The following is a 20,798-nucleotide window of genomic DNA, read 5'->3' on the forward strand; positions in this document are numbered from 1 at the left end:
GTTCTAGGTAAAAGTGATGGGGAATGGAGGAGGCCCATTGAGGGAGGATGCAGGGAAGGCATCCCTGGGGAGATGATGTCAAAGGGAGACCTAAAAGATGAGAAAGAACTAAGGCCAGATCATTTTAGGTCCCAGAGTGGGAAGGAACTTGGCGTGTTTGTGCAAGTAAGAGGAAGTCCCCATGGCTGGAGTACTTAGGAATTGGAACAGAGGCTACTACTAATCAGCTGGATGACTTTGGCCATGCCACTTGATCTCTGTGAGGCTCAGTAGACTCATCTATCAAATGTGGGTGATTTTACCCACCCCTACCATGTCCTTCAAGGTTTTTTGAAGACTGATTGAATAAAAGTTAGAAAAAAAATATTTTTAAGTGAAGCATGGTTTTAAAATTGTAGCCTGTTTTTTTTTTTTAAACTATTGATTTAGGGAAGATTATTACTAATAGAACTTAGCACAAGTTTGAATATCTGTTTTTCATCCAAAGAGGTTTATTCCTATAATACTGGAAGGCTGCTCTAATCACAGAGTTTAATTTCTAACTGGGTCCAACCATAAACAGTGAGCCCAATAATATAGTCTTGCTCTCTTTTATGGACGGTATCCTGACCTCAGATCTTAGTTCTGCCATTTATGGTTGGGCTCTTTTACCAACCTCACTGGCTTCAGTATATTTATCTGTGAAATGGGGATATTATTAGGACCTAATCAATGGGGTTGTGGTAAGGATTCATTGGAATGATTCCTGTAAATGCCTGTGCCTGGCACATGCTGAGTGAAGTGGGGACTCTTTATGTGAAAATAGGAGTGATTCTTATGCCAGTGAGGCCTGAGCAGATTCAAGTGTCCTCTCACTAAAAGTAAGAAGGGATAAATTTGCTTATACTGGGTTGATGGTGTTTTCTTTCATAGAGAAAGTTCCAAATTGCTGACTTTTGAGGTCACAGACTCTTCAGAAGCTGGAGGAAGGCACCGAGTCAGGTGTTTTGTTTCCTACATGGTTAATTGGTTGTAAAATGCTACTAAAACTTACTGCTTCTGATTGAATTAAGTGCCCTGGGAAATCCAGCTGTGAACAGGAGGGCATGGGAGGTTTTTCCTGGGTCTCTCTATTCGCTGTCTGTGGACAGCGCATGCTGGTAAATATGCACTGCCTTCACTTTTGCTTCCGGCTGCAGGTACTTTTCCGAACCTTCCCTTCACCCAACCTGCTAGCTGCCAAACATCTGGGAGAAAATCAAGCTTGACCACATCTGGATTTCAGGTGGCAAGGATTCTCAGCAATAATAAAACAAAAGAAAACAAGCCATTGGTTTAAAAGCAAGAACTACTTTTGTTTTCTTAATGAGAGGAGTCCCATTTAGCAGAGCCACAGGGGTTCTTCTTTCATTATAACTTTTTAAAACTCAAAGTTGGGCACAAAGAAGGCCTGCCCTAGCCTCCCAGACAAACGAGTTGCTGCTACTTCGGTTATTATAGCTTAGAACAAGAGATGCAAACAGGGACCCCTCTCTCAGATTTGTTTTGTCTGGCCTGTATATCGCCTGGAAGACTGGCACATTCCGCACTTAACAACCTATATTTCTAGCTTCTCTTGAGAGGGGAGGCTCTGGCAACACTGTCCTTATGTTCTCCATGGAGTCAGTTGACTGGAGGATAACTGAGGCTGTCCATTGTAGACAAGGGATTTACTCTTCCATTCATATAGTTTCTGGTACACTGTCTGTGGTTGTACATGCAGCTTAGTTCACACATTGATGTTACCTACTTGGAATATATTATATATTATATTGTATAGAATATATTATTATATGTATTATACCTACCAAGTATGTTAATATATGTATAATATATATGATATATTAGATATAATATATTCCAAGCAGGTAACATCAATGTTTGAACTATATATAGTATATATATATAGTATATATATACTATATATTAGGGACTTAAGAAGAGGCCATAGGATATTGAAGTTGTATAGCCTGAAGTTACCAGGGCTTGACAGAATATAATATTCTCTTTCTTTTACACACTTTTTTGGGATCCTCCCTTCTGCTACCTTCTCAGCTTCATCATTGTGTCAGCATATCCATCTTTACACCTCCACCTTTTATGGAGACTGATGTTTGATGTTAGCTCCCCCTATCTTCTCTCCTGCCCACCTATCCCAGGGATAGGATCTCTATTAGATGGGACAAGGGATTATATTCTATTATGGATTCATCTCTTAGTACAGAGTTTCTAAGCAACCCTAGCTTTCTATTTTTCTAGGTTCAATTCTAGTAGACCAGGACCCAATGTTTTTTTAGCCACCCAAACAAGCCAGACCTGTTTGTGACTAGCCAGACCTGGATCATAAGCACCACTAGCCAGACCTGGATCTAGCCAGGTGACTAGCCAGACCTGGATCATAAGCACTACTCTTGTCTAAGCTTGGAATGACTTTGTGCTGCTGAAATACAAGGACTCTTGGGTGATGGTGAGGAAGTTTTTCAAAAGGAGAATAGAGGACAGTTATCAAAATAGGGGGGAATGGATTCTGGGCAGTCAATTCCCAGACTCCTTCCACAACCTGTGAAAACCCTGGACCCATTCTACAGAAAAGTGTTACAAAAATTTGGATGCAATGTTGAGGTGTTCAAGAACTCCAGTGTGTCATCCACTAGTCTCTAGGTTAAGAATATCTGGACTAGATCATCTGTAAGTTCTCATTCCATTCTAGTGTTCTTTGTTTTATTAAATTTTTGACCAATTTTCATGATAACAGCTTCTTTGGAGTTTTGTTTCCAGTGTTTCAGGTTTAAGCTGTTAGAGAGTGACATGTGGTAGGGAGAGCAAGAGGGTATGACCTGTGAGCTACAAAGCACCCTCAGAAAGACTAAATTGTGTCATTGTTCGTCTACAATATTGCTTTAGTTTCATTTTCCATCAGCATCCTTATGATATCATGATAAATAGTGCTTAATAAAGTGTCAGATTCTATTTTGCATTATGATTTTAAAATGATAAATTTCTTTTTATATTTTTATGGACTAGAACACACAGACTTATTGGATCATTATAATATAAACTGGAATAATTTGGAGCTCATAAGATTATTGTCAGTGCTCTGTGGGCATGATGCTCACTGGTCATTTTTATTTGGAGACTGATCCTGAGCTTTAAATCCAAATTAAGGAGTCACTTGTTTTTGTCTGAACTTGGCTTGTGTGACGTGTTGGAATGCAGTAATTTTTTTTTCCATGAGAGCCTTTGCTCAAATTAAATTTATTATCCCCAATGGTGTGTGAGCCGAGGATGGGATGCTGAGATTGGGCCGGGGAAAGTGTCCAGAAAAGTGAACAGACAAATGGAGTGGATTTTTAAAAGGATGATGATGATTTAAACAGGTTTCAAAAGAATTTTCATCTTTAGCAAGACTATGATTTTTCTCTTGGGACACAGCTTTTCAGCCGATGGCTTTTTTCTTTTTTCTTTTTTATATTTTTGGTAGAAAAGTGAGATTGTTTCTTCTCTTTGAAGCAAAAATTTGTCAAATAGCTGCTTACTCTGGCAACCAGAAACTCCTTTATTTTTCTGTGGCTTGTGCTGGAGATGAAGTGGAATGGGTGAGGAGAATTCAATTGTTCTTTTCATTCAGAGGTGATTTGACATAAGTTATTGTGATGAGTTTCAGTGACACATGATTAGATGTCTAGCTCTTCTCTGCAATTCACTATTACTGATGCATAACTCCATCATTGCATTTATTACATAGTATTGACATTACTGTTGATTTTTAAAAATAAATTAGGTATTAATTCTCAAGGTTCAATGTACATGAAAATTATTTGAGTATCTTACCCCCTAACTTACTCCCACCAAGGTGAGTTTCCCAGATAATTCTGATGCAGGTGGCCCTGGGAAGTATACTTTGGTGAGCCTCCATAAAGGCAGGAACAGAGTTGTCTCTGTACTTGTGCTTAGCACATAGTGGGTGCTTAGTAAATACTTACTGAGTGAAAGATGGGCTGAATGAATAAATGGATGAGTTAAGGACGCACTCTGAACCAGGAAATAGCAAACCATCAAGAGCTTTAATCACTGGTTTTCAACAAAGTCATTAGAAGGTTATGTAAAATTTTGGAGGGAGAAGATACATTTCATATTATTAGTTACATGTCCTTTTGTACCTTTGGGTTATGCTTAAATGTTTTAAGAACAATGGCAAATTTAATTTAGAGATAATATTTTAAACTTTGATGTTGAGAATTGTTTTAAGTAGGAAATTGAGGACATTGATGGTGTGGAATCTGCCCAGTTGATAGTCTTTTATGAATTATGCATATGTGAAACTAATAAATGATCTACATTTTACAAAGTGTAAGATGGGTAGCTCTTAACTCTTCTCATTTGAATTAACTGGCAAATCTAGAGCAAAAAGGCTTTGGCAAAGACACTCATCAGTTTTAGTTCTTAATTTATCCATCACAGTATGGGGGCAACGTTCCCTAGGTTCTATGCTGAGTGACATTTCAGTTTTTACAACAATAAAGTTGTTTATTTTTCTTAAAGTAATCCTACTTACAGAAAATTGAGAAAATATAGGGAAAAAGGAAAGAAGAACAAATAATCTTTGTGCTATAATTTAAAGTTACTGCCATTAATATTTACAGTCAATTTAAGTCAGATATGCATTTTCTGTTTTCTATTATGCAGCCATACTAGGTGCTGTGGAAAATAGAATGGCACTCTAAAAGTGTCTGCAGTGTTATGGAGAAGCACATGATTACTTAAGTACCTGGAATACAATACGTGAAGACCAATTGTGACAAGAACTGTAACAGAATGTTGGAGGAAGTGGTTAATTCCAGCTGGGGTATTTGGGAAGGTTTCATGGGCTCAGGGCATTTAAGCTGCTTCTGTAAGGAAAAGTAGAATTATGGGAAGCTGAGATGGTATTGAAATTAGGGAAGGCATTTCAGGCCCAGGAATGCAGCCTATGGTGAAGGCAGGAAGGAAACTTTATGTTCAGGGCACAGGGTGTAACTCAATGTGACTGAAGCAAAGAATGTTGGAGGGCCAATGTGTCTGGAAAGGTAGAATGTGGACATCTGTGGGAACTTTGAAAGATTCCCTGATCCATGGCTATTCGACCTTTCTTGGCAAATACTCAAATACCCTATTGTCATAAGAGTCAAGAAGTTTTCCTGGAAGTTTGATTTTAAGTGCTTTCCTTCTCTTTTATTTTTCTTTTGGAGGAAAACTTGAACCAAAGTAATTATGATCTTAATACAATTGGTATTAAAGGAGAATAATTGTACATGTTAGGCTTTTGAGGAATATTTGTCAGTTGAGTAAGTGAATGGTACTGAATGTTTATACTTCATAACATCTCGAAGAAAAAGTGAGTTGAGTGTCCAAAAAACCCATATGTCCAGTTACTCTGGATTTGAACTTTTTGATCTCTCTCTGACATCTGTCACCTTCACAAGGGAAATTAATATCGAAACCTTTTGAGGACTCGGGAGGAAAAGTGAAATTCTAACATCAGATTCTAAATGAATCTGCTTTAAAATTTTAAACACAGGGGTGTTAAACAGAGGGGTATTAAAAGCCTTTGATTTTCAACCTGTGGCTTTCTGTCTGCAAAAAAGACATTCAAAGATAGTGACTAGTGGGACTGGTAGCTACATAATGTATGAATAAACCCTTGAAATGGTGTTCATTGACTCCTCCCAAGAGACCCAGATTATATTGGTTTCGCTTTGGCCATCATTCTCCAAATTTGGTTTGGCTCTATTACCAGACCCACCCACTGAGTAGGCCTTCATTATAGTTAAAATCCATTTGAAATAGGCAAGAGTGGTCATGGGCAAAATTGAAACAAATTAAAATTTATAATTGGGAATATTCTAGTGACAATACCAGAAATTTTTATGTTGACTTTATCTCTAATTTTGAATGAATCTGAAAATGGTAGTAAGAGTATAGTCAGACATAGTCAGTGATGTGTACAGCCATATAATATAATATATACATAACATACGAAGGACTGTAGTTTAGTGGATGTGGGCTTCAAACCCAAACTGCCTACATTCAAATCCCAGCTGTACCACTTACTAGATAGGAAACCTTGGGCAAATTACCTAAGTATTTTATCTCAGTATCATTGAGATGAGAATAGCGATAGTACTTCATAGGGTTGTTGTGAAGAGTAAATGAATTAATACATTTAAAGCACTCAGAACAGGGCCTCCACACCTCCACATGGTATATTCATGTATTTGCTATAATAACTACTAAGTGGAGGCATTGAGGCTCCTCCTATCTCATTTTTTATGCTTGGCTTTCTGGAGCGGGACATTGTTATTGAAGCAACGTTGCTACTCTCATTTGCCTCTTTTCTGACCTGGAGAGGGAGTCTCACTAGTGACCCAGGATTCCAAGACCTGATGAATGTCTCAAGTCTTATCCCCTGGTCTGCAGGAGTTCTGTGCTGGGTGATTCCTTGAATATCACGTTCCTTGTAATGAAAATGGTTTAAGACAGATATGTCTTCAGTCTGTCCCGAGCCCCGAGAAAGACAAACATACACTTGAGTTTGTTATCTACCTCATTCCTGCCAAGGGCCAGTGTTTGTACCTTAATGCACTTTTGGCGAGAAACACTTGGCACTTGAGTAATCTTTGTAAAAGAGGATCCCTGAAGATGAACGCCTTCTCTACACACACAAGCTTATAACTTGTTGGATGTGTCATACTTTCTCACTTAATTTCCAGTCAAACCTTGTAGTTGGCGTTAAACTGCAGCATCCTTGCTCTCGCTTCCCTTCTCTGTGTCATTTCTAAAAAGTTTCAATTTATTCTTTCCAGATTGGTCATTGGTTATTTGTCCCCCTCTTTCCCTTTTCACTGTCCTGATGCTTTTTCCTAACTTTCAGACTTGACTTCTAGCATAGGAGATCTATGTGCAATGAATGCTTTTTCTTAAAGCTATTTTTATTTATTTACTTATTTATTTTTTAAATGCTTATTTATTTTTGAGAAAGAGAGACAGAGAGAGAGAGAGAGAGAGAGAAACTGGGGGAGGGGCAGAGAGAGAAGGAGATACAGAATCAGAAGCAGGCTCCAGTCTCTGAGCTGTCAGCACAGAGCCCCACATGGCGCTCAACTCACGGACTGTAAGATCATGACCTGAGCTGAAGTCGAACACTCAACTGACTGAACCACCCAGGTGCCCCCTTAAAGCTATTTTTAAATTCTTTCATCTGCTGCTATTCTATCCCAATACCTTACATTTATTTATTTATTTATTTATTTATTTATTTATTTATTTATTTATAAATTCTTGCCACTAATTATGTCCTTTCATCAAGGCCAAACTCTGAGGTAACAAATGCTTCTCAAGTTGATCATGTTCATCCTTTCAGGCTGAGAATACTTTCCAGAAATGCCCAAGATCTGAGGGATCTTGGCCAAAGGAAAAAGTAAACTCCTTGAAGTCAGTAGCCAGTAATACGGGCAGCCACATGCTCTCCCCCAGGGATCCCCAATATAGTGCCACAACTTGGTACCATTCCACCTTCCACTGTGGGGCGAGAGAAGAGAATTTGCTTCGTCTGCAAAGAATCCCCTCAGGGTTCTTGTTTCTTTCTTTCTTCATTCCTTGCTCTCAAACAGAACTGCAGGGGTTTGAGTCAAGGCAGATACTCTCTCACTAGTGCATTTTAATATCAGAAAAGGAAAAGTGGTCAGCCTGGTGGTGAGAGACCTTTGCCCTTACACAGGTTTGGCCTCCTCAGCCCGCCCTTGTGGCATCCTTGGGATTTTGGCAGACTTATGGGTATCATATTTTCACATGGATGAACTGTACTCTACAACTTCTTCTGTGTACCAGGAACCCAGAAGTGTTGGCATTGAAAGTAGAGGTTTTTCTTTCTAGCTGTTTTGGCTCCTCTGTTTTCAAGGGAGACCTATTTTTCATGGCTGTGGCCATGGGAGTCTTGTTTACCTCTTCACGGATGATGACGATGGGACAGTGATGGCGTTTCTGAAACAGCCCCTGGCAACTTGAGAGGTCTGGGTAGGGATAGTTGCCTTCTGGTTAAACATTTTCAATTTGGGAGAATACTCATACTCCTGGAAAGTCTTCCTTGGGTATGTCTGGGCAGTAGATTTGATCATGGAGGCAGGCGGTTCTATGCTTCGGTATCAAAGCAGAGATGATGGGGCAGTCTAAGGAAAGGACTTCTCCAAAAAGGCCCTTTGATTCGTGAGGCATTTCCCTCTGTACCCTCCAGTTAGCGTGTGTGCGAGCAACTTGAACTTCACACAGAAGGGGCCCCACAGTTGTTTCCACACAGCTGTTTCCTGCACTGGGGGAGAGTGAGTCTCCGTGTCCTGAATCTCTTTGGCAAGGATCATCTGCCACATAACCATCTGTGGGCATAAGTCAGAGGAACTTTTGGGGAGCCTTAAGACTGCAAATGGGGGTTTTATGTCTTGGTTTAGGTGTGCCTTGATGCTTTTCTTTTCCAGCCTAGACATTATGATAGCAGCTGAAAACATCCAAACGTGATTTTTCAGAATTTGGGTGGAGGAGGTAAAAAGTCAACCTGCTCACCCTAGATCTATTGCAATGCTTTGCATAATATTTAATGATGTACAAGCTGTCGCCTAATGGTCGGTTTTACTGTGTGTGCCCTTCAGTTCTGACTAGCTGGAGTCCTCCATGATTTAAGCTGCTACCTCTCTCCTTTATGTGTCTTGGCCTTTGGGTAAAACTGCTCTAGTCATTATTGTCTCTCCTTGGTTTCTTCTTTTTTCTTTTTGTAGGTCATTCAATGAAATCTGTAGTTCTCGTCAGTTACACAGGTCTTTGCTTCTTTTCTTAACCTTAACATTCAAAGACAGAAGAATACTTTTTGTACCTGAAAATCTGAACATTCTTAGTGCTAGGCAGTGAGCAGTTGCCATAAATAAATGATGATGAAAATAATTATCTCTTTTTCTATGCCAGGTACTATTTAAACATTTCACATACGTTACTCATTTTATTCTCAATAACCCTCTAAAGCAGGTTCTGTTATTTCCCACATTTTACAGATGAGAAATTTAAGGTACAGGGAAGTTAAGTAATTTCTCTAAAGTCACACAATTAATTAAACAGTAAAGTTAGGATTATGACAAAAGCCACACAGGGGTCCTGGAGAGAAGTACTGTTATTTTCATGTTTTCGTAAGGCCACTGCAGAAATTTACCCATGGGGATCTTATCTCCAACCCAAGTTCTTGTCCAAAATTCTCTACTGTTGTCTTTATTGTAGAATGTTCTCATTTCTATCCCTTGGCAGTCCTGGATTCTGTTTAGGTGAACAGATTTACTAAAAACCCACTGGGTTCTGAGTCTTGTGTCATGTTCTGGGTATACAGAGATGATTTTTATTATTGTTGTTATTTTACATCCTCATATAGATGGATCAAAACATGTTGGCTATGTCAAAGAATTTTCCTTTTGGGGGAGCCTAGAGGTATCTTTGGTATCTAGTACTCTGCTAGTCACATAGAAGAATTCCCAATGTACTATCTATTGGTTGGTAAAATGTGACACAAGTAAACCATTGAATAAGCAATTTTGTTCTACAAATGTGTGTGTTCGGTTCAGTGAATGTTCAGTGATGAGCTAATGTTGTACATTAGCCTGACTGAGGAACCTAAATACAACTTTTAATAGGCTGTCACTTTTGGTTTTATGACCACCACTTTCCTAATTTTTAGTATTCTAAAAAGCTCAATGGCTCAACTGTTGAGCTCTTACTGGGTTGGCTTTTGAAAAGCTACATTATCTTGAAAAAAATCATACAACTAGAAGTCAGAACATGTGGGTTGTAGTTCCAGCTGTTGTAACTATTATAACTGTGTGGCTATTCTCATGTCTTCTGATCTCTCAATTTTTTCATATGTGCAATGAAACTAAGTGATGGTTAAGGTCACTTAGAAAGTCTTGCAATTCATGGAAACAACATATACCATAAGGAGTCTTTTGACCAATATAGGTTATGAGTTTAGTTTTGACTGTAGATAAATATCTTAATTTTGTTGAGTCTTAGTTTTCTTCCTTTTAAATAGGTTGATGATTCCTGGCATGCTTAATTTATAGGACTTCTATGAGGATTTAGTGAGATACTAGAGATGTAAGTGCTTTGAATCACATAATACACTGTATGAACATAAGATGATATTATTCATATTGAAAGTTACCAGAAAGGTGTTGGGTTTTTTGCCCCATCCTCTCCATCCCCCCCCCCCCCAAAAGACTGGAGTTTGGTTCTGATTGGGCTGTTTCCTGGAGTTTCTGGAACTCCTTGGAACTCTACAGGGTCAATAGGGGCTTTGTCCTGTCTCTAGTTCATTTCCCACGGTTCGAATAAGGCTGTCACACTCTTTCTCCTGACAACACTTTATCAAACATATCCGCCACACAAAATGTGGTAATTCATGAGACAAAAGTGAGGTTTTGAGTTACAATAACCTCCGCTTTGTTAAAAGCCCCCTGAGAATCTGAGATCTTCTCCATAGGCCAGCAGACATGCATGCGTCCCCTGTTTACAAATGCCTTAAAAACAGCCTGATAAATCATCCCCAAAATGTGTGTGCTACATCTAACTCTGTCCCTCAGTGGGGATATTTTTAACTCCTACTTCTAAGTCCTCTCAGTTCCTTTAAGGAAGTGCGATCCGAAAGGGTCAGGCATTTGGCATGTACTTAGGGGAAACTTTGAAAGAATTCCTGAGGCTCCCCCTGGGGTAAGGCTGGCTTTCCCCAAAAGAACAGGCCCTTCAGAGCGTCTTTGCCACATAAGGGCTTGTGTGAGGCCCCAGGCACCCGTTGATGCCGTCTCTTCCCTGCGACAGATGGCCAAGCCTTCAATTTCAGCAAGCGATCCACTGTGGAGAGGGCGGGCAGGAGATTCTGGCAGCATGCCAGGTGACAGGGCAGCTTAGGGTAACAAGGATCCGGTGTGTGCCCGGCATAGCTTTTGTGCTAACGATGGGCTGCTGACAGGCACCTCGCCCCTGCTCATCGTTAAGGCAGAAGATCCCCTGCTCCCTTGATTCTGTTTCTCTCTGGCAGAGCTAGCGTCCTGTTTGCCTGCCTTTCAAAATCCATTTTGGCACCAGATGGCCCCCCTCATGGTGGCTAGCAGTTGTCTGACTTGAAGATGCCAGAGGGTGTGCTGACAGCTTCTTCTAACACAACCTGAATCTGGCTGTCGGTCTGGGCTCAAATGTCTAAAACACACACCCGTGGCAATATTATCAGCCCTGGGGAATCAGGGGTGGGGGCACTGGAGGGAGAATGGCGATGATGTCTCCCTCCACAATATTTATGCTACTGGTATGGAAATAATAATACCAATACTTATTCTTATTTGTACACTTATTGGCACAAATGCCATTGTGGTGCAATTACTGTTGATGGTATAATTAGCACTAATATCAGTACTTCACTACTTCTGTTATTACTAAAACTACTATAAGCATAATGGTTAAGGACACAGGCTCTGTCCAAATTTGAGTTCCAGACTCACGAACCTTACGGTAAGTTATTCAACTTCTCTGAACCTCAATGTGTTCATCCATAAAATGGGATTGATAGCAGAGGTTATTTAGGGGGATTGAATGGGAAAAATGTATTTGCAGTTCTCAGCACCTTGCTGAACATGTTAAGCACCTAATTCATGGGAGCCGTTATTATTACTGGCCCCATCACCATGCTTACCATGTGTCAGGCATTATCACGGTTCATTTTTACAATTGCCTTATAAGGTAGGGACTGTCCTTATACCCAATTTATAGATAAGGAAAGTGTGGAGCAGAGAAGTTCACCTACTTATCCAAAATCACACAAGCAGTCAGTACCTGTCAAAGTTGGGATGTGAACCCCATTCCGGGTATTTCTAAAGGCTGTGGCTTTTCCTCTGTACCACACTGTTTCTCACTGTCAGTTTCGTGGCAATCAGTTCTCCCCTGAGGCTTGGCGTGGCTTTTAAATATGCCCTTCCAACCAGCTGTGCTTGAAAGAGGCAGCCAGTTTTTACATTTCAGGTGCCTTTGGCTTAAACCCCAGCAAGATGGCCGACTCTCTCTTTCCCTGAGCTTCACCATTTCAGCTTCTGAAAGCCATGTGTGATCACAGGGCCACCCAGCTCTTGCCTTCTGAGAGCTCAGAGGAAAGGACAATGCTGAGGCACTTGGGGTTATGACCACTTCCTCAAACGTCTTTCTCTTTCCAAGTCTGCCCTATTGAAAGGGGACTTGAGTAGGACCAGCTGACTGCTGGCGGGAATGACTGTGCTGTTCTTTGTACTGGGGAAGGGGTGCCAGAGCCCAATTCCATTTTACACGTTTGGGCTTCAGCGGTGTTCCACGAGTCATTTATCTTGTGTGAAGTGTTGATAAACTTTGGCCTCTATGGAGAGAACCTGGAAGTACGGGCAAATGATTATTCAGAGGTTTCCTTTTATTGATGGGTGGTTGAATGGTGCACAATGTTGAAAGCGTCGTTTCAGGGAAGTGTTTGTATTTTAAAATGTTCTTTTAGTTGACAAAGTTATCGTCACTTTTCAGAGTTACTCCCACACCATATTCTTCTGTTGCCAGATTCTAAGAGGCCGGGGAGGAGAGAGATTCTTCTAGGACCTCTCTCAGTTCAGTAGTCAGAAACCAGTTAAACCTCGTGTGACTTTGTGCTATGTTCTCCTTACTGAGGACCCCTGTGTTATTTGGTTAATAGACTTTGTGCTCAGAGCTAAATTCAGACTGAGGCATCATGGCTTGATAGTTCTTCACAGACTGTGTGCATTGAGGTGGGAATTTTGTACTCCAGTGTGGGAAAAGGTGACTTGAAGTGGGAGAAAGGTGAAGAAAAGAACATGCCGGAAAAATTTAACTGACTGGCATTTTAATGCATTCTGGTGTTTTGGGGAAATATTTGGGCCTGAAATCTGTAAGCCTAAAAGTAAAAGGGAATGGAGAACTTAGGGTGGCTTTTAAAATGCTTCTTTCCCCAAACATGAGCAAATGAAGAACATATAGATTGCCAGCATTAATCTCCTAATAGTACATCTTTGATACCTGCTGTCTTTGTGTAATGGACTTTAACAACTACAATGAAAGAAATAAGTGATAAGGTCACCATCTAATTTATCATCCATAACAGGACACTTTTGAGAGTTAACGTGGGTACCATAATATTTACGGTAATATAGCTGGTGTAAACTGGGATTGTTCCTGGGAAATTGGGACTTTTGGTCACCCTAGCAAGTAAAACCCATGAATCTCACCCTAGAACCAACTCAGGGACAAAGGTGGCAGTGAGGTTCTGATTCATTCGCAAAATAGCTTTTGTCTATAGTAGGCAGTATAAGAAAAACATATAGGAAATACTTGAGAAGTCAAAGGACTTCAGTCAGTATGTGAATCTTATCTACTTCTCGTGGGTACTACTGATTAGATGATTTTATTTGGAGATGCTGAAATAAAAAGTGTTTACCATGTCCTCATATTCATCCAGCATACATTTTGCTGGTTCATCATCTGTTAATTTACGGGGCTTAAATTACATGTTGTTGGGGACCATGAGTAATTCTCAGGCAATTACACCCAATTGGAACCTACCTTAAATTACGGTGAAGACTTTCCCTCTGTCTGAGTAAAAATACTTCCTTGGGAGCTTAATTCTTTTGTGAGATCTGTTGGCAGCACTAAAAGCGTTTCTTTCACAGAACAAGTCCAGCTTGGATGCAAAACAAAGGCTAAAGTTTTAAACAAAATAGTGACTCTAACACCATTCTAAATATTTCAGAAAATCTGCGGAGAATAGAATGCACAGCCCAGACGCGGCTTACTACTTTTTCTCCCCCCTTCCGTGTCAGGACTGAAATGCTAACCATGATAATTTGTTTCTCCACAGGTTCTTCTTGAAATTTTTCCTCAAATGTAACCAAAATTGCCTAAAGAATGCAGGAAATCCACGTGACATGCGGAGATTCCAGGTGGGTTTGTCTTGTCTTTCTTAAATTTCAATAATGGCATGAGTATCAGGAGAGGGTAAAAAAAAAAAAAAGTCTTAGGCAGAAGAAGATATAGAGTCTAGTTATTTCCCCAGATGTAAAAAGCAGGTGAGGCTCCTGGTCCCCCAGGTCTCTGTGCTCTTGGAGTTGTTTTTATGAAGGAAGAATTGGGACCAAACCACCTGCGTTCACTGTTTGAGACAGTGATGTCCTTTGAGCCTAGTTTGGCTTCCTGAATGAACTCTTAGGCTTCAACCGCTTCAGGGTAAGTGAAGTACATAGAAATGATGCATTCTTTCTAAAGTTTTACAAGTAGAAAACTCTTAAATAAGATCATTGTTCTGTTTTAGAATTATGCCCTCTTCTTCCTTCCTTTCTCTTTGTACTCCTCTTCCAATCCTGGAAATTGTTAGCAGTAAGTGTCTATTAAAAATGGACCCTGATGCAGGTGGGCACATCTAGAGTGATATGGGTGACACTCAGTTCCGTGTCAGCAATGTCCTTCTACAGCATGTGTGAAGGTCCTCAAGCAGCAGTCAGATCTGCCACCATATGTGGGTGGTATGTTCACCTCATATAATTATACACTTACTGATGGAAGAAGATGTGAAAGTAAAGTGTTAATTTCGAAGACACAAAATGGTAGTTGGGTTTTAGGAAAGGTTGCTAAGTTCTAGATAGTGGTGCTTCTCAAACTCAGAAGTGTCAAGAATGCCCTGGGGATCTTGTTAAACTGCTAATGAGGTCTCAGGTGGGCTTGAAACTCTAAATTTCTAACAAGCTCCCAAGTGATGCTAATGCCATGGACCACACTTTAAGGAGCAAGGTTCTAGACTTGTGTTGCCTTCCATCTCATTTTATGGCTAACTCTTTGCATGATCAATGTTAGTTTTCCTATCAGAGTGATGTAATGATATATATGTCCATATGGTCTTTCAGTGAAAACAGCATGGTGTTTAAAGTATATTCTTGGGTATAGTTCATCAGCATGAAGTGTAGATTGACGTGTATGATCTCTGAGAGGATCTTGAAGAATTTTAGCTGTACATTCGCACATGGGAGAAAGGGATGGGATGATTCTGAACATTGATTTTCATTATTGTATTTTATTAAAAAATTTTTTTAACTTATTTATTTTGAGAGAGAGAGAGAGAGAGAGAGAGAGAGAGAGAGAGAGAGAGAGAATGAACACAAGCAGGGGTGGGGCAGAGAGAGAGAGAGAGAGAGAGAGAGAGAATCCCAAGCAGGCTCCACACTGACAGTACAATACTGAGTTTGAACCCACAAACCATGAGATCATGACCTGAGCCAAAATCAAGAGTCCAGCACCAACTGAGCCACCTAGGTGCTCCAAGCATTGATTTTTAGGTGTCAAGATCTCTTTGTCTCCAAGATGATTTTTTTTGAGAGGTGAGACTTATTAGTCTCACGAAAGAGACTAATAAGACAAATTTGGTAGAAAGAAGACATTCTCTCCCAAGATTCTGAAGAATTTTTGTAAAATCATTTTGGCCTTGCCACCTTTTGTCCTGAGAGATCTGAGGAAGAGAATCCCTGGATTCCTAGTTTCCTGGAAAATGTTTCTCCTGGCTAGTTGCTGACCCCAAGTTGGTAGACTTGGGTGCTTTGCTTCCCACACATGATTTTTTTTGTGTGTAGAGTGGGATTAGCTTTGCTGGTAAACAAAACATGTGATGTCACTAGGTGTATATTGCTCAGTGTCTTGAAACATGAGATTGGGTTTCATTATAAACTGTTTTGCAGCTTGCTTTGGCCCCAAGATGAGCCATATATCTATCTCCCTTGACCGAGCCTGGGTTATATCATAGCAAGGCATATCCAGGCACAAACCAATTCATGTTTAATAAACATGTCTAATAGACACATGTCATGACTTACAAATATCAGGATCAACTTTCTTGTGCTTCTCAGGGCAGCAGAGTTAAAGGTAGACTTTAGTGACATTGGGGACCTAAGAGTATTTATATAAGACTTCTGAGGCTTTGTTTTCCCGCATAGGACCTGCTAGTAAAATGTCTAAAGGTCTTAAATTATAGGATGTAGCTCTTATGTGGGATGAGAAACCAACTCAGTCTGTTATTTTTTATAGAGTCTAGAAAGCTTTATTTTTGCAGATAAAATAGTTGTTCTTCACTTAGTAGAAGGGCTACTGAGATGAGGGAGCATGAACTGAATTTCTGGAAAGCTTCAGTTTCCTCACCTCTAAGATGGAGTAAAAATTATCATTCTGCTTATTTTACAACATATGAGTAACAAGGTTTTGTATGCATAACTAATTTGCAAATGATAAAATGTAAATGTAAGCTTTTAGAGAAAGTACTTGTGATAAACTAAAACTGGATCATTATTTCAGTACAGGGTTTCTCAACCTAGGCACAATTGACATTTTAGACTGCATAATCCTTATGCAGTTATGGGGGAGGGGAGGTTTGTCCTGCACATTGTAGGGTGTTTAACAGTTTGTTACTTGCCTCTATCCATGGAAACTCTTTCATGCCCTAGCCCAGTCATGGCAACCCCAGATGTCTCCAGACATTTGTCAGTGTTCTCTGTCAGTGAATCTCCTAGTTGAGATTCATTGGTTCAGTTCTATACCTGATGACTTCTGACAGACTCTTCCTGGTGACAGTGTCACCATCCCAATGAGTGCTCTCTGTTATAAGGCATGAGAACTGCCTGACACAAGGTCCATACTGTCCTTCAAATACATATGCTCTTCCCTGTGAGTTTCCAACTGTCCTCAAGTAGGTAGACTCCTCTAAATATGGGCAGCAACCTTGACCACCACAGAGTTAATTTTTGCATTGAAGAAGAGCTCTTCCCATCAGCAAGGACAAATTCCTTACTGGATCTCAGATTTAAGCTGCTTTGTTCCCATCACCCATTCGTTACTTCCTGGGAGAGGATAGAGGGAGCTTGTGGCAGAACGAACACTGACTCATTTTGTTTTGTGTCTGTGTATGTTTACATGTCTCATTAATTATAATTTTTCCACAATTAGCATGTGGTCTTACACATGTTGGCACATGAGTGTTTATGCAATTAGAGAATGGAGAAATTGCCTCCATAAAATTAAAGTAACACCTCAAATAGCCCGACTGAACCTTTCTAGTTTTTCCCCTGGGTTGTTTCTTTCATGTTTATTTCCTCCTGTGTTCTCTGCATCATTTCATGCTTGTAGCCATTCCATCCTTCTTGAACCCATCTTTTCCTCGGATTCCACACAACAACATTCACTCATTCTCAGCCTTTACAAAGGGATGCTCTTTATTTCCTCTCCCATAAATGTTGCTCTTCCCTAAGTTTTCTTTAGAGGTCCAGATCTTTTCTCACTTTGTAGGCTCTCTTGAGTATCTTCTCCATTCTCAGCAACTTAACCACTAGTCAGGCACTCATAACTCTTAAGTCAGGCTCCCTGAGACCTGACATCTAGATCCAAACCTAGAAGTCCAGCTGCCTATTGGATACTTCTAGGAGCTTTCACCCAGTGGGCCCCAAACTCCATTGTCATCATCTTTCTTTTCTTTTTTTGTGCTTTCACCACAAGCTGGCTTTTCTTCTTATGTTCCCTATCTTGGTTTACTTCTGATTACATTAAATGCCGGGGAAATGACTGTTTATATTTCTGTCAACATTCAGTGTGTTCCATATATGTGTGTATAAATATACATGCCCAAATGTGTACCTTGATGTACATGTATGGACATTGGCCATGATGATGATGATGATGATGATGATAAAACTAATTTATTATATGAGAAGTATTGTGTTAAGTATTTTACATAAGTTTTCATTTTATCTTCACAATATCCCTGTTAGGAATGTGCCAATATTATATTTATGAAATGTAATTTTAGGAATGAGGAACTGAGGCTTAGAGGGGTTAAGGAACTTGTTCAAAATCACACATTTACTAAGTAGGAAGGAGGCAGTGATTTAACTCATCATTCTGACTCAGATGTTATCTAATGTTGTAGAGCAGTAAGGAACTTGTCCAGTATCTATAGGAAGACCCTTATTGCAGAGAAAATAAGGAAGTCTGTCAACATCGAAGAGCCATAGTGCTACCCATGAATGTATGCTGGAATCTCAGGAAAGCCAGCTGCTTGTCTTATAATAGGCCTAAAGATACCATCTGCATGAAGAACATTGGAATACCACCAAAGTTCATCAGGCAGAGAGTGGAGTTGCATGAAAGGAGAAGAACTTGAATATTGTTTCTGAACAGAGCTACAGTGTTGGCCAATTTTTATTTGTATGAGCTTTAGAAAAAGAAGCTACTACTCAGAAGATTGCTTGAGCTTCACCTAACCTAGGGAGGTTTGGGCCACTTCTCCAGAGCCAAAAAGACCCATCACCTAGATGGAACATGAGTAAAGTGGCTCCAGATATCTCAGAGTACTCTGTGACAAAATCATACTGCAGTTCCCAAATCTTAGGACTGAACCAAGAGGGGGGAAGAACCAGCTATTCTGGCTGACAGAGATGTGTCATAGAGATACCAGTTGAACGTTGCCTGTGAATAAGATGTATAATTTCCATCATTTCTCTCATAGTGTACCATTAGGAAGTTGATTTTATGTTATTGTTGCCTCTGAGAAGGGATGAGAAAGTGTCTTTTTGGCAGGAGAAAACTCTGGTCTACCCTTGACATATCAATGTGGCTTTTCCCAGTTCTAAGTTATTGAAAACCTTAGACCTGGAGACATCTGATGGAAAAACGTGCTCTTCTGACTGTTAAATAGGCTCTCTCCAACAGTCATGGATGCCACTTTCCTCTCATCTCATTTTGTATGCTCACCAGGCCAGCCTGATCTTCATACAGCCATGCCAGAGCATGTCTCCTCTGAACAGCAATCAGGGGCCTGTGTAGGTGACTGAGGAGGACATAAGAAAGGTTGTTGATCTCTTGACATGTAAAGACATTCTGTCAAGCAAACTCAGCCTCAGAGCGGCTGAGCTTCTGGTGTGTAAACAGAGACTACTTAATTACACAGGTCATGTCAATTAGTGTGACCTTAGTGTTTTCAAGAAATTAATCACTTTCTGCAGAGCTCAGCTGTGTTCATACTTTAAGGCATTATGGAATAAACCTTGTAGAAAATCTGGTACAATATTTTTTTTCTTCTTCTTCTTAATTTACAATGGGTGTTTTCTTTTGAAATGCCCAGGCTGTGGTTTGGGTAACAAACTTGCTTTAATACAACAGTGGATATAGGCTTCATTCAGTTCTGGTGGGTGTGAAGAAGTAGGGAGGAAGGGAAAAGGTGGGGGTAGGTTAGGATGGAAACAGCTCATGACAGGGAGAAATTCACTGTGACTAAAGAGCCTGTTTCTTCATCTTGACACTAAAAAGATGCTAATGTCAAAGGACGGTGTTAAAACCATGTCACGGGTCTGGTTTCTAACTGACAGGAGCTAGACAATTCCAGGTTAAGATTTAAGTCCTTATCAATAGCTTTCCTTTTTGGGGCTGGCAGCATGAGGATGGTGAGGAAAGGGACAAGAATTGGGTACAAGCTGTCATCACAGTAGATGCCATAATACCTAGGGACTGGTATCATTTCCAAATTCATCTTATCTCTTCAACAAAAATTTTCCATAGGCTACAAATCTATATTCATGTATAGATGTTAGATCTGTGACTATATATGAACATAAATTTAAGACATATTCCTTCCTTCATGCATGCATGCACTCAGTAGTATTTATTGATGTAGTAAATGGTGAGTATATCATGATGAACAAGAAAGATGGGGTGTTTGTCCTATATGAAGATCATATTCTAGCTGGGGTCTATTAGTTAGGATGATACTAGCTGCTATAATAAATAGAACAAAGAATATAATGGCTCATACACAACAGGTTATTTCTTGCTCACATAACGGTACAAGGCAGGCGTTCTTGGTCAGTGGACAGATCTTGTACATGAAGCGATTTGGGGACTGGGGCTCTTTTTGTTTTGTGTCTCCACTATCCTCTAGAACTTCATTGTCTCCATCCATCCAGCTTAAGGGTAAAGAGTATATGGAGGGGGCTCATGGACTTCTTAAAACCCGGTCTTAAAAATGACCCTTGTCACATCTGCCCATATTCTATGGGCTAGAAGTCTGTCACACGACCATGTATAACCACAGAGAGACCTGCAAGTATCTACTTGTACAGCCCAAGGAAGAGAGGAAGTGGATGTGTGGGTAATAGTTACCATTGGCTGCTGCAATGTTTACAGATGAATAATTACAAATCATTAAACATTTTCATTATTGCTCTAAAGACTATTAATACTATGAAAGAGAATACATGTGGGATAGGGGATAGGAACCTAATTTAAAGTGGGTGACCAGGGAAAACTTGTGAGGAAGTGACATTTAAGACAAGAGCTAACAGATAAGAATAAATCATCTTGAGAAGAGCCAGAAGAATTTTCTGAGCAGAGAGAACAGCAAGCTCTAAATTCATGTTTATTTCATGTTTATTGGAGGAGACAAACAATCTTCTTTCACTCATTAGTCATTTTGTGTGGGGGATGGGAAACCACCAGGAGAAACCACCAGGTTACTCATCCCGAATTCCCACCAAAAATGTGTTCTTTTAAAAACGATGACATAGGAAATGACGGTAAAAGGCAACTCTCTGCTTTTGTTTTTTTTATGTGTATGTGTGAATTCTGATTCTGTAAATTTTGGAGAATCCTTGTTATTTATTCAAAAGCCCAGA

The 20,798-nt window shown here is 40.0% G+C and overlaps 1 protein-coding gene across 8 annotated transcripts in view; it reads left to right on the forward strand.

Annotated features, from left to right (window-relative positions):
• Nucleotides 1-20,798, forward strand: part of EBF1 (EBF transcription factor 1) — a 388,437-nt gene that overhangs the window by 231,065 nt on the left and 136,574 nt on the right. For all 8 annotated transcript variants that reach the window (XM_053199629.1, XM_027033273.2, XM_027033265.2 and 5 more), the window contains exon 7: nucleotides 13,961-14,042. In XM_053199629.1, coding sequence (XP_053055604.1) covers nucleotides 13,961-14,042 — 82 coding nt within the window. The remainder of the gene's footprint in view (nucleotides 1-13,960; nucleotides 14,043-20,798) is intronic.

The sequence above is a fragment of the Acinonyx jubatus genome, chromosome A1 (genome assembly GCF_027475565.1).
Source record: "Acinonyx jubatus isolate Ajub_Pintada_27869175 chromosome A1, VMU_Ajub_asm_v1.0, whole genome shotgun sequence".
In the NCBI taxonomy this organism is placed as follows: Eukaryota; Metazoa; Chordata; class Mammalia; order Carnivora; family Felidae; genus Acinonyx; species Acinonyx jubatus.